Raw genomic sequence first — 13,667 nt, forward strand, 5'->3', positions numbered from 1 at the left:
TCCCTTGCAAAGCATCCCTCATTTGCAGCAAAGGACAATCAGATCTGCTGCCCGGTCGAAATTCAGCCCTGAGCTCATGCAAAAAGCTTGTGCACTGTTGACAGGCGTGCAGCCCCCTTCCCGTAATTCCTGTAATTACCGGTAAATGTTCTAGTTTGCTTAATGCCTGTTGACTTTGTCCATAGAGTTTTCTTGGCAGGGATACTGGAGTGGCTTGCCGGTTCCTACTCCAGGTGGATCACATTTGGTCAAAACTCTCCACTATGACCTGTCCATCTTGGGTGGCCCTGCACAGCATAGCTCATAGCTTCTCTGAGTTATTCAAGCCCCTTCGCCATGGCAAGGCAGTGCTGGAGGAGACTCTTGAGAGTCCCATGGACTGCAAGAAGATCCAACCTCTCCATTCTGAAGGAAATCAGCCCTGAGTGCTCCCTGGAAGGACAGATCCTGAAGCTGAGGCTCCAATACTTTGGCCACCTCATGAGAAGAGAAGACTCCCTGGAAAAGACCCTGATGTTGGGAAAGATGGAGGGTGCAAGGAGAAGGGGATGACAGAGGATGAGATGGTGGGACAGTGTTCTCGAAGCTACTAGCATGAGTCTGACCAAACTGCGGGAGGCAGTGGATGACAGGAGTGCCTGGCGTGCTCTGGTCCAGGGGGTCACAAAGAGGCGGACACGACTAAACAACAACAACAACACAGTAGATTTCTATGGGCAGTCATCCTTCCACTCCCAGAAAGTGATATAGGGTGTCCCATAAGTTATATTATCAATGTGAATCTCTATTATTAGATTTATGGTTCATGTCCTGTGAACTCTATGGAAAGAGCGGCTCCCGTGAGCCGGAGCCCTTCCTCAGGGCCTTACCATAGAGAGAGGGAAGCATTCCCTAGCCAGACTGCAGGCAATCCTGTGTGCAATCCTATGAGCAGGAACGGGAGGGCAAGGTGTCCTGCAGATAGGACTCCATTTCCCATCAGCCCCTGCCACCAGCAGCGTGCTCAAGGATGATGGGACTTGTAGTACTCCAGGGAACACCTGGAGGAACCACAGCTTATCTCCATCCCTGCTAAACACGACTTACATGTCCCATTTAACCCAGAGCTTCCTTCTGAACCATGTAGGACGACGCTGCATAACAGCGGGTTGGGCTAGATGGCCTTTGGGGTCCCCTTCAGACCCTTCCAATTTAAAATTCTAATTGGAGTTGTTTTTTTCCTTGCTAGGAACCATTGGCTTAAAAAAAAAGGTTGTGCAGTTTGAGCGAGAGCCATTTTTGGAGGTCAAAACTGCCCCATCCCAGCGATGTGCAGAAATTCAAGAGGTGAAGCTTTTGATTCACCTGCTGAATCGCTGTTTCAGTTGCAGGGATAGTAAAGCAAGATGTTTCCTCCACCACTCAGGTTAATCTGCAGCTCTAATATATTCTCACTACTTGGGAGTAAAGCCATGCAGACTGAATTCTGTCAGGGATTTCTCTAGCTGTGATTCCTGTATTGCAGGAGCTTGAACTAGATGACCATTTCCAAGGCTAGGATTATATAATACGAATCCTTGTTTTTCCTGGAAAGTGAACAACACTTTAATCTTCAATATCACCCCCTTGATATTCTTTGGAGGGTCTCTTTTAATTTATATTTATGAGGCTCTGATGCATAGCTGTCAATTTTTCCCTTTTCTTGCGAGGAATACTATTCAGAATAAGGGAATTTCCCTTTTAAAAAGGACAACGTTGACAGCTATGCGGATGACTCCAAACCTTCGATCTTTTCAAAAAGGAAGTAAATTAACCTCTCGATGTTCTTTTCCCCCCTATTAGGAGCTTGTTGGTAGGATGTCCCCCCCCAAAAAAAAACCACCAATATGGGTGGCAGCTGATGTATTCGAACCCTCCACCAATGGCATCATGAAGAGCTTGGTCTCCTCCAATGAGAGGAAGCTGGAGGGCGGGTTTTTCCCTTATCAGCAAATGTCAGCTTGAAGAGTGTTGCACAGCTGATGCGCGCCCAGAGAGCGCTTGCAAGAGGCGGCCCTTGGCAGGCAGCTGTTGCGGCCCCCCCAAGCAATGCTCCCCATTTGGCCCAGATGTTTGTGCATCTTGCTCTGCTTCGGCCCCTTCGCTCACAGTGAGTATCCCCTCGGCTTCCTAACCTGGGGCTGGTGCATTTAGTTGGGCTGGAAGCTTCTGGCTGACAGCTGGCATGGCAGAAACCCTGCCTTACCCCTCTCAAATGCTCAAATCGACCTGATCTTCCTTCGGTCTTCCTTCCTCTTTTCACATTCATGTGTTTGCCTTGACTAGCCTTAGTAATTTGCATGGGTCATTTTATAAAGAGGTTCCTTTCTCAAGATCTTGCAATGCTTTTTAATAATAGTGGCACCTTGGGTTAAGTACTTAATTCGTTCCGGAGGTCCGTTCTTAACCTGAAACTGTTCTTAACCTGAAGCACCACTTCAGCTAATGGGACCACCTGCTGCTGCCGCGCCCCCGGAGCACAATTTCTGTTCTCATCCTGAAGCAAAGTTCTTAACCCGAGGTACTATTTCTGGGTTAGCGGAGTCTGTAACCTGAAGCGTCTGTAACCTGAAGCATATGTAACCTGAGGTACCACTGTAATAATAATAATTTATTATTTGTACCCTGCCCATCTGGCTGGGTTTCCCCAGCCACTCTGGGCGGCTTCCAACAAAGATTAAAAATACATTAAAATGTCACACATTAAAAACTTCCCTAAACAGGGCTGCCTTCAGATGTCTTCTAAAAGTCAGATACAGTGGTACCTCGGGTTAAGTATTTAATTCATTCCGGTCCGTTCTTAACCTGAAACTGTTCTTAACCTGAAGCACCACTTTAGCTAATGGGGCCTCCTGCTGCCGCCACGCCGCCGGAGCACAATTTCTGTTCTCATCCTGAAGCAAAGTTCTCAACCCGAGGTACTATTTCTGGGTTAGCGGAGTCTGTAACCTGAAGCGTCTGTAACCTGAAGCGTATATAACCTGAAGTGTATGTAACCCGAGGTACCACTGTAGTTGTTTATCTCTTTGACATCTGATGGGAGGGTGTTCCACAGAGCGGGCGCCACCACCGAGAAGGCCCTCTGCCTGGTTCCCTGTAACCTCACTTCTCCCAGGGAGGGAACCCCCAGAAGGCCCTTGGAGCTGGACCTCAGTGTCCGGGCTGAACGGTGGGGGTGGAGATGCTCCTTCAGGTATACTGGGCTGAGCCTCTCCCTTCCTGCAGTTTCCAGCAACGGATATTGATAAGCCTTGCTGCCTCCAACTGTGACCCCGTCCATTTAAAAGCACATTCTCTCTCCATGCACCCAAAGGATCCTCAGAACAGTAATTTTCTTATGGGTGCTGGGAATTGTAGTTCTGCGGGGTAAACTACAGTTCCCGAGATTTTGACGGTGAGGTTTGGGGAGGATCCAAACGATGGATTCAAATTGCAAGAGGGAAATTCCAACATTAGGAAGAAGTTTCTGGCAGTAAGAGCTGTTCAACAGTGGGGCAGACGTCCTCAGGGATTATTCAGCTACGTGGCGTGGAAGGTTGTCATTGGCAAGACACCGGTTTCCAGAGCGGCCCACGTGCTTCTTGCAACTGCTCCAGAGTATATGGTGTGTGGGCTTTGCAATCTCAAGCCTATTTATAATTCCTTGCCCCCCCCCCCCCACGCCTCCTATTTGCAGCGTGGCAACAGCCGGTTGCATGGAATGCGGCCAGGCAAATTGTTTCCATTCTTCCTCTTCCTCTCGCAGTTATGGGCCGGCTTGAAAAACGTGGTCTCCCAGGATTGGCATAGAACATTCCAGGGGGCCGAAAATGGAGGTGGTTATATATTCAGATATCAACTCCCCTCTTTTTTCCTCCAATAATCATCTTATTCAGTGTTTCTCCTATAAAAGCGTGAAGCACCAGGGAACTATGTTTCCTGTCCCCAGACCCTTCCTTGATTTCCAAAGCTGCTCTGAGATTCTCTTCGCAATCCCACAGACCCACAAAATCCCAGCCGCTGTCATAAATTTGTCATGGTTGGCAGCTACAGGTTGGCGTTTCTGCCGGAGGTGGCATTCAGCTAATTTCCTTTCGGGTTTGGACCCTGGAATGCAATTGTGGATAGGGCGATTGTGCTGGAGAAAAGTAGATAAGCCTACCACCTGATAAAATCTATCTATATCTATATATATATATATATATATATATATATATTTAAAAACCCTTCCAGTTTAGTTAGTTCAGCCTTGGCCAGCCTAATGCCCTGCAGGTGTGTTGGACTACAAATCCCATCAGCCACAGCCAGCTGATGGGATTTGTAGTCCAAAACAACCGAAGGGCACCAAGCTGGCAAAGGCTTAGTTAGTCCATCTTTCCTCCCTGATCATCACGTCAAAGGAGGAAAGGTGTTATTGCATGACAGACTTAAACTGGTTTGAAAGGCATTCCCTGTTGCTGAGGTGACCTTAGCTATGGGAAGAGGACTGAGATTCTCAGCACCTCACAAAACCACAGGTATAAAACTGATATAAGTTGGTTGTATAGCCACACCCTTAGCCCAGCAACAGCTGGAGGCAGTTTTCTTCTGGAGGAAAAGGTCTCTTCACTTTAGATGTTCATTTGAACCTGTCTTCAGTTCTTGCTTTTGCATTTAAAAAAAACAACAACTATTGTCTAGATGTTTTGATGGTAAGTTTGCAAATCACCATGGGACAGAAATGCAAAAGCAGATTCATAAATAGGTAGATGCAGTACCATCGCATTTTGTGCAGGGGTTCAGTTCCAAGGGTTCCATGTCAAACCTCGGTTCTCGAACGGTTCCGTTTTTGAACATTTTGGCTCTCGAATGCTGAGAACCTTTGAAATAAAAAATTTAAGGTCTTATATATGTAATAAATGTTCATAAATGTACAGAAAATAACAGAGGCCATCCAGAGAATATTGAGAAGCAAAGCAGATCGTAAGCCTGATCTTTATTGAACTGTTGCAACAGGGTGCCCCCTTCACACACAGGAGAAGGAGGACCCCAAACAAAGGTGTGCCCCCCCCTTATATAGACATTTTAAATTGCCCGCCCTGGAGTCCAAGATGGAGGAGTGTTAACGTATATAAAATTGTACATATGGCTGATTTGAATATGTTATTATTTATTATGTATACCCAATGTATCAGCCGCCTAGGGGGTTTCACTGTTTGTATTTGGGTGTTGGTTAAAAAAAAAAAACTAAAAAAAATGCACTTAAGATGCGACTGTGCTGTAATGAAAATAGTCAGTGTATCCCAGTGCTGCCTTCATCTCTGTTTTCTTCAAGACTCTTTTGGCACAATCTGCCCCAAGAGTTCATACTCTCTTTCTCTCTTGGCACTGCAGGCTTACGTATCCAGGAATACCTCTACTTCCAGGTATTGAGCCCTGGCGATATCCGCTACATCTTCACTGCCACCCCGGCCAAGGATTTTGGAGGGGTGTTTGTAAGTATGAGAACCAGGCTCCCGTCCCCTCCCAGCGATGCCCAACATCATTTTATTTTTTTACTTTTATTAATCACATTTATATACCGCCTTTATCTTCCAGGGTTCTCAAGGTGGTGTATATGTCTCTCCTCCTCCTCCTCCTCCCATTTCATCCTCACAACAACCTTGTGAGGTAGGGCTAGGCTAAGAGATGGTGACCGACTCCAAGCTCACTCAGTGAGCTTCATGGCTGGGTGGGGATTCGAACCCTGCTCTCCCAGGTCTGGGTCCAGCACTCTAACCACTACGCCACAAAACAGTCTTCATTTTTTGGAGGGAGGGTTTATAGTGTAACTGTAGCATTCCCAAAGCAAGGAAGGATTGGACTCTGATTAATAAAATACACATGAGGCTTGACCAGCAAGACTCTGGGAGGGGTGCCAATAATAATTCCCTCCAACCCTCGGCCCAGGTCGTTTTATTCACAAAATAACTTTTTACACAGTGTTCGTAAGAACCAATCAGATTTCCTCTGAGCATTTTAAAAACCCCACGTAGGACAAAGTCAGATCAGAAGAAATTCTTTGAACTACAATGAAACTATTTCCCACTTGAGCATGCATATGTAGTTCAGAGTAAATAAAATAGGATTAAAAGGAGGAATGCAATCAGCAAAACCCCGGAGGTCATAAGCAGGAATAAACAGGAGAGGTAGGATGGCAGTTCACATCTCCTTGTGAACTCTCTTCCTGGCCCTTAAGATCTATCTAAAGATTAACAAACTACATCAAAGTAACCTACTATTTTTATGTACTGAGGATGCCCGGTGAAGCAACTGGCCTGTGTTTTTAGAATGCTTATACGTGCCTGTCAGGTGTAGAGAAAACAAATGGCAGAGGTGGAGAGGCTTGTGGGATTCGATCAGAAATTATTGTCAATGAATCAAACCCAGTCAACACAATGCTTTCATTGCTGACACAGTGCCTTGCTCCATATTTCATAATTCCTCCATATTTCATAGCAATCCCACCTGACCCTCACAGTAATAGAGAGGATAACCAATTTATTAGGACGTAAGCTTCCATTAACAATAGCTCATTTCATCCAATACTTGAAGTGTTATCCTGAGTCATAAGCTAATAATGTGTGAGAGGAGTCATAAGCTAATAATGGCGAAAATGGCTTTAAAAAAGAGGGATAATTTGCAAAAACAGAAACAACACACCAGTAGCTGATAACACAGACGTCCTGGCATTGATATGCTAGTTCACCACTGTGCTACACTGGCTTCTCATGGCGCCAGAAGGAGAAATGAAGAAGCTCTGGCGCTTCTGTCTGAGATATTCAGCAAGTTGTAATTTTGCTCTGTTTTCTTTCTGCCTCTCTTTCGCCTGCCCAAGAACACGAGATACCAGCAGATCTACCTGGTCCCAGCAGACCCTCCGGAGGCTTGCGGGGCTCTGAACAACGGGGTCTTCATCGAAGGCCAGATCGCCTTGGTGGAGCGCGGGTGAGTTTGCTCGCGTGGGAAGAGGGTCGGGCTGCTTTCGAGGGCTACATTTTTAATTAACGGGATTGCTTTCATGTGCATTTTGATTAACCTTCCCATGAGTCGCTTGTTCGCCCGCACACTTTTTGACGCATTTCCCTGTCTCTTTCCAAAAGTCTGCGCACAAAGCCCTTAACAACTCAGGACCCAGTTTGCCTGCCGTAGGCCCTAACTGGTGACACCAGTCACAAAATTAAAAGACGCCTGCTGCTTGGGAGAAAAGCAATGGCAAACCTAGGCAGCATCTTAAAAAGCAGTGACATCACCTTTTGAATTCTGGTGCTGGAGGAGACTCTTGAGAGTCCCATGGACTGCAAGAAGATCCAACTTATCCATTCTGAAGGAAATCAGCCCTGAGTGCTCACTGGAAGGACAGATCCTGAAGCTGAGGGTCCAAGACTGTGGCCACCTCATGAGAAGAGAAGACTCCCAGATGTTGGGAGAGTCCATGGGACTCTCAAGAGTCTCCTCCAGCACCATAATTCAAAAGCATCTTCGGCGATCAGCCTTCTTTATGGTCCAGCTCTCACTTCCATACATCACTACTGGGAAAACCAGAGCTTTCACTATATGGGCCTTTGTTGGCAAGATGATGTCTCTGCTTTTTAAGCTGCTGTCTAGGTTTGTCATTGCTTTTCTCCCAAGAAGCAGGCGTCTTTTAATTTCGTGGCTGCTGTCACCATCTGCAGTGATCATGGAGGCCAAGAAAGTAAAACCTCTCACTGCCTCCATTTCTTCCCCTTCTATTTGCCAGGAGGTGATGGGCCCAGTGGCCATGATCTTCATTTTTTTGATGTTGAGCTTCAGACCATATTTTGCGCTCTCCTCTTTCACCCGATGATGATGATGATAGCAATCGCAATAGTACTCCTCCCATCTTACTGGGTTTCCCCAGCCACTCAGGGCGGCTTCAAACAGTTATAAAAACATAATAAAGCGCCATACATTCCAAACTTCCCTATACAGGGAACAATACCTTTCTAGTTTGGATCCGAGTGTCTGCGGGGACGCAGGACTTGAAACTCTCTTGCCGCCTTTCCGACAGGGGATGCTCATTCCTGTCCAAGACTCGCATCGTCCAGGAACTCGGTGGCCGTGCGGTGATCATCGCGGACAATGCCTATGACAACGACAGCTCCTACGTGGAGATGATCCAGGACAGCACCAGGCGGACGGCGGACATCCCTGCCCTCTTCCTTCTCGGGAGGGATGGGTAGGTGGCTTGGAGCTGGCGTAAGCAGAGGCTTCCGAGATCAGGCAAAATCCCCTCCGCGGCTGGATCTACACTCAGTTTTTAAACGTTATTAGAACGATATCAGAAAGATCGTTCTAAAATGTCGAGGCAATAAAAGTCCCTTTTGCTTTCTTTCCCCGCTGTCTCCCTGGTTTCTGGTTGCTCTCGTGTCACATTTTAATTACGCACCGTGGACATTAAAACATAACGCCACGTGGCGATATGGTTAACAGAATCTTCCTTTGACTTTTTCTTAGCGTTAAAAACCATGAGTGTAGATCTGCCCTGCGTCTTGGAAAAATAGAAGACAATCTTGGAAATGAAACAAACAAAATAAAAAAAATTCATTCCAGTAGCACCTTAGAAAGGTAAAGGGACCCCTGACCATTAGGTGCAGTCGTGACCAACTCTGGGGTTGCGGCGCTCATCTCGCTTTAAAGGCCTAGGGAGCAGGCGTACAGCTTCCGGGTCATGTGGCCAGCATGACTAAGCCGCTTCTGGCGAACCAGAGCAGTGCACGGAAAAGCCATTTACCTTCCCGCTGGAGCGGTACCTATTTATCTACTTGCACTTTGACGTGCTTTCGAACTGCTAGGTTGTCAGGAGCAGGGACCGAGCAACGGGAGCTCACCCCGTCACGGGGATTCGAACCGCCGACCTTCTGATCGGCAAGTCCTAGGCTCTGTGGTTTAACCCACAGCGCCACCCGCGTCCCAGTAGCACCTTAGAGACCAACTAAGTTTGTTATTAGTATGAGCTTTCGTGTGCATGCACACTTCTTCAGATGTGAAAGCACACGAAAGCTCATACCGATAACAAACTTAGTTGGTCTCTAAGGTGCTACTGGAAGGAATTTTATAATTTTGTTTCGACTACAGCAGACCAACATGGCTACCTACCTGTAACTAGATTCTTGGAAATGGTAAAGAAATGGAGGGTTTTATCAGTGCTGGCTCTGTTGGAGGGCATCGCCCCTTGAGTACCTGTTTGCTGGAAATCACAAGTGGAGAGAGAGGACGGTTGAGCTCAGGTCCTGTTACTGGCTTCCTGTAGATACCTGGTCAGTTACTGTAAGAAACAGGAAGCTGGACTGATGTCGCCAGACCAGTTATGTGGCTTCCCTTAAGTGCATAGCATTAAATTTGAGTGCAGTAACTATTGGGTTATGGTTATGATTGGGTGCAGCAATGAGATTTTAAAAAGAAAGCCACGGAAAAGGGGATGAGAAGTCGATAAAACAGAAGAAACATTGGGATTTTATGTGAAATTTGTGGAAAGTTTAATAAACTATATTATAAGAAATAAATAAATTTGAGTGCAGAGAGCTGGTGTGCAAATCTGCTGGCAGCAGTAACAACCCTTGCAGCAACAACAACAACAAAATCTAACAATGGGAGAATGGAGGAGAGCTTGCCAAATTTTAGGAACGCAGAAATTTACCCGTTTTAAAAGTGCATTGGCACACAGAAGCAGCAAAACCTGTTCCTTTTTTAAAAACGGAAAACTGAGTGAGTGGTTGGCAGGTTCCGGAACAGGATCGAAGCTCTGGAAAACATCAGCCCAAAACTCTTGAGTGATGTGGAGATAGAACACGTTTGTTTATGTCACGGTTCCGACTTGGAATAAGGACGCTTACTAGGGATACCTGGAATGGAGTGGGCCAAAAGGGAAATTGCAGGCCACTTGGAGACGGCTGGCCACTTTAGTGTGGCCCCTCGAGTTTCCACCAGACTCCTGCAAACATTGGTCGGACCTTGACAGGCTGCTGGGATCCCGGCTGGTTGGTTGGTTTGGAAAAATGTAGATGGGACAAAGGGAAACCCATCGCTGATCCAGAATAGAAATTGATCAGCTGTACTGCGCTATGGAGGACATGGGTGGCGCTGTGGGTTAAACCACAGAGCCTAGGACTTGCCGATCAGAAGGTCGGCGGTTCGAATCCCTGCGACGGGGTGAGCTCCCGTTGCTCTGTCCCTGCTCCTGCCAACCTAGCAGTTTGAAAGCACACCAGAGCAAGTAGATAAATAGGTGCCGCTCCAGCGGGACCAGATTGGGACAGACAGAAGTACTGTTTTGGGGGGACAGGAGGCGGGCAGATGTAGAGGACTCCCTGGTCCTGAATGGGACAACTGTGCCCCTGGAGGACCAGGTGCGCAGCCTGGGAGTCATTTTGGACTCACAGCTGTCCATGGAGGCGCTAGCTAATTCTGTGTCCAGGGCAGCTGTTTACCAGCTCCATTTGGTATGCAGGCTGAGACCCTACCTGCCAGCAGACTGTCTTGCCAGAGTGGTGCATGCTCTGGCTATCTCCCGCTTGGACTGCAATGCGCTCTACGTGGGGCTACCTTTGAAGGTGACCCGGAAACTACAACTAATCCAGAATGCGGCAGCTAGACTGGTGACTGTGAGTGGCCACCCAGACCACATAACACCGGTCTTGAAAGACCTACATTGGCTCCCAGTACGTTTCCGAGCACAATTCAAAGTATTGGTGCTGACCTTTAAAGCCCTAAATGGCCTCGGTCCTGTATACCTGAAGGAGTGTCTCCACCCCCATTGTTCAGCCCAGACACTGAGGTCCAGCGCCGAGGGCCTTCTGGCGGTTCCCTCCCTGCGAGAAGTGAGGTTACAGGGAACCAGGCAGAGGGCCTTCTCGGTGGTGGCACCTGCTCTGTGGAACACCCTCCCATCAGATGTCAAGGAAATAAACAACAACCAGACTTTTAGAAGACATCTGAAGGCAGCCCTCTTTAGGGAAGCTTTTAATGTTTAATAGGTTATTGTATTTTAATATTCCATTGGAAACCGCCCAGAGTGGCTGGAGAAACCCAGCCAGATGGGCAGGGTATAAATAATAAATTATTATTATTATTATTATTTATTATTATCCCGCAAGCAGGATTCGAACACAAGAGCCCTCTGGCCTCCTGTAGTTTCCAGCAACTGAGATTCAGAATCATCGTTGCCTCTGACTGTGACAGGGAGTTCCGTAGTTTAACTATGCAGTGTGTCCACCAGCCAAAGTCACTATGGTTTTGCCACCCTCTTTCCAGGTACATGATCCGCCGGTCCTTGGAGCAGCACGGCCTCCCCTGGGCAGTCATCTCCATCCCCGTAAACGTCACCAGCATCTCGACCTACGAACTGATGCAGCCTCCGTGGACCTTTTGGTAGCAGAGAACAAGCAGGGCGAAGGATGCTGGCGAGGACGGACCACACACTGGCCAGCTGGCCCTTCCGAAAGGAGCCAGGCTGGGGCCTTACGAACTAGCAACCTCCTCGATGTTCCGTCAGCTCGCCTCCTTCAAGAATCGGAGCCGCCGTTTATGGCTGGCTTTCTTTCGTAGGTCGAAGGAGCTGTCCATCGCGACTCAGCCCTATGGGCTACGTACTAAGCATCGCACTGGCTTCACCGCCTGGCACAACTCTCCAGGGGCGCGGTCAGAAGTCAGTCCTGGACCCGTGGGCACCAGGTACCACCAGTGGACTGTTCCAGCAAAATATCCCTTCGAAATCCTGTTTGCTCTTGTGTTTTTCCTCCTCCTCACTGGGCTCAGGAGCGTGCCCCCATCTCACTGGCTGCCAGGATGGGGCACCTGTGCTGCTTTCTGTTTGGAAGAGAGAGGCAGAGTGCGTCTCTCTTGGAGGACTGGGGCTGTGGATGATTTAGGTTACCTTTTTCCATCCATGGGGGAGCATCCCCACAGTAGTTTTGCGGTCCTGTTTCTTGTTCCGTTTTTGTTCGGCGATGCCACGGCCTTCCACGGCATCCTCTCCGAATTTCGAATGTGCCCTTTGGCAAACACTGTTTAAACTGGGGAACCCAAATCGTGGGACGCAAATCGTCCTCGCCTGCCAGAAGCTGCCAGCGTGGTGCCCCCGGGCACACAGCTGCTCCACACCAGGCCCCCCCTTCCCCAATAAAATAGGCTGTGGGGTTTTGTGTGCGTTTTATGCGTAGCAGTTTTCCTACTTTGCAAACTGCGCCCAAGGGGCCAACAAGTTTGGCACCCGCTGCTGGTCAGCGCTGGTTGGCTCAGAGCCTTCGCCAAACCTTATTTCTAGCACATTTAAGAGTACAGTCATACCTCATGTTGCGTCCGCTTCAGGTTGCGTTTTTTCAGGTTGCGGACTGCCGAAACCCGGAAGTACCAAAACGGGTTACTTCTGGGTTTCAGCAGTCACGCATGCACAGAAGTGCCAAATCGCGCTTTGCGCATGCGCAGAAGTGCTGAATTGCAACCCGTGTGTGCGCAGACGCGGGTTGTGAATGTGCATTCTGCACGGATCACGTTCGCAACCCGAGTGTCCACTGTACCATAGAATGTGTTTCAGGAGTCTGTTCGACTCCCAAAACTGTTCAAAAACCAAAGCATGGCTTCCGATTGGCTGCAGGAGCATCGTGCAGCCAATCGGAAGCCACGCCAGAAGTTTGGCTTCCAAAAACCGTTCAGAAACTGGAACCCTCGTTTCTGGTTTTCGATCATTTAGGAGTATGAGTTCCAAGGTGTTCAGCAACCAAGGTACGACTGTAGTCCTTTCACAGAAGAAAAAAAAAAGAGGCGCTCAGACCCTCCTGAAATAAATCTAAGACAAAGGAAAGCAGGACTCGCCTCTAAAATCCCCCCCGCCCCAAGCAAACGGAAAGCCACAACCTCCATCTCCGCAAAAGTAGGCAGAGTGCACTCTCTACCTGGTGCTCACAAGCATTTGGAAGAAATAGAGGATGGGTAGGCAACCTAAGGGCCGGGGGCTGGATGCGGCCCAATCGCCTTCTAAATCCGGCCCGTGGACGGTCCGGGAATCAGCATGTTTTTAAACGAGTAGAATGCGTCCTTTTATTTAAAATGCATCTCTGGGTTATTTGTGGGGCATAGGAGTTCATTCATTCCACCCCCCCCCCAAAAAAAAATAGTCCGCCCCCCCCCCACATGGTCTGAGGGACAGTGGATCGGCCCCCTGCTGAAAAAGTTTGCTGACCCCTGAAATAGAGGGTGGCTGGATTTTGCACTCGCCACTTCTCGTTGCAGAAAGAAAACCCTCAAATTTAAAGTAAATAAATGGGAAGAGGAGGAGGGGGGTCTCCGCAACTGGCAAGGGGTGGTAGTCAAAGAATCTTAGTTGGAAGGGACCCCATTGGGTCATCTAGTCCAACCCCGCTGCCCCGGTGCCCTCACGGTGATGTTTGAGGGCACCATGTTCCCAAATCCGAGAGAATAATAGCAAGAAAGATTTGGGAAATGATATTGGCTCCACTGCATGAAGAAGTGAGTGAAGGACCTGAGGAGAGACCAGTTGCCAGCTGATCACCCTGAGTTAAGGGCTATTGGAGAGGACACGGCGATAATAATTTGTTCATGCGCTGGATCTAGCAGCTATAGGTCCTGTTGGGAGTCATGAAACTTTTCATAAAGGCCCTGACAAAGGAGAC

General features: G+C 48.2%; 1 protein-coding gene across 2 annotated transcripts; it reads left to right on the forward strand.

Moving 5' to 3' along the window:
- The first annotated feature begins 1,982 nt into the window (after positions 1-1,982).
- PRADC1 (protease associated domain containing 1) lies at positions 1,983-13,666 on the forward strand. Of its 2 annotated transcripts, none has more exons than XM_083756972.1 (5): positions 1,983-2,128; positions 5,371-5,471; positions 6,854-6,963; positions 8,048-8,215; positions 11,290-13,666. In XM_083756972.1, exons 1-5 carry the CDS (start codon positions 2,068-2,070, stop codon positions 11,408-11,410), a joined length of 561 nt encoding a protein of 186 aa, XP_083613098.1. In that variant the 5' UTR covers positions 1,983-2,067; the 3' UTR covers positions 11,411-13,666. The 2 variants fall into 2 exon arrangements, with proteins under 2 accessions (XP_083613098.1, XP_083613097.1); XM_083756971.1 differs by lacking the exon at positions 1,983-2,128 and adding an exon at positions 2,639-2,936 and having other exon boundaries at positions 11,290-12,719.
- Position 13,667: the final 1 nt, after the last annotated feature.

The sequence above is a fragment of the Podarcis gaigeae genome (assembly GCF_964106915.1).
Source record: "Podarcis gaigeae genome assembly, chromosome: 9".
Classification (NCBI taxonomy): Eukaryota; Metazoa; Chordata; class Lepidosauria; order Squamata; family Lacertidae; genus Podarcis; species Podarcis gaigeae.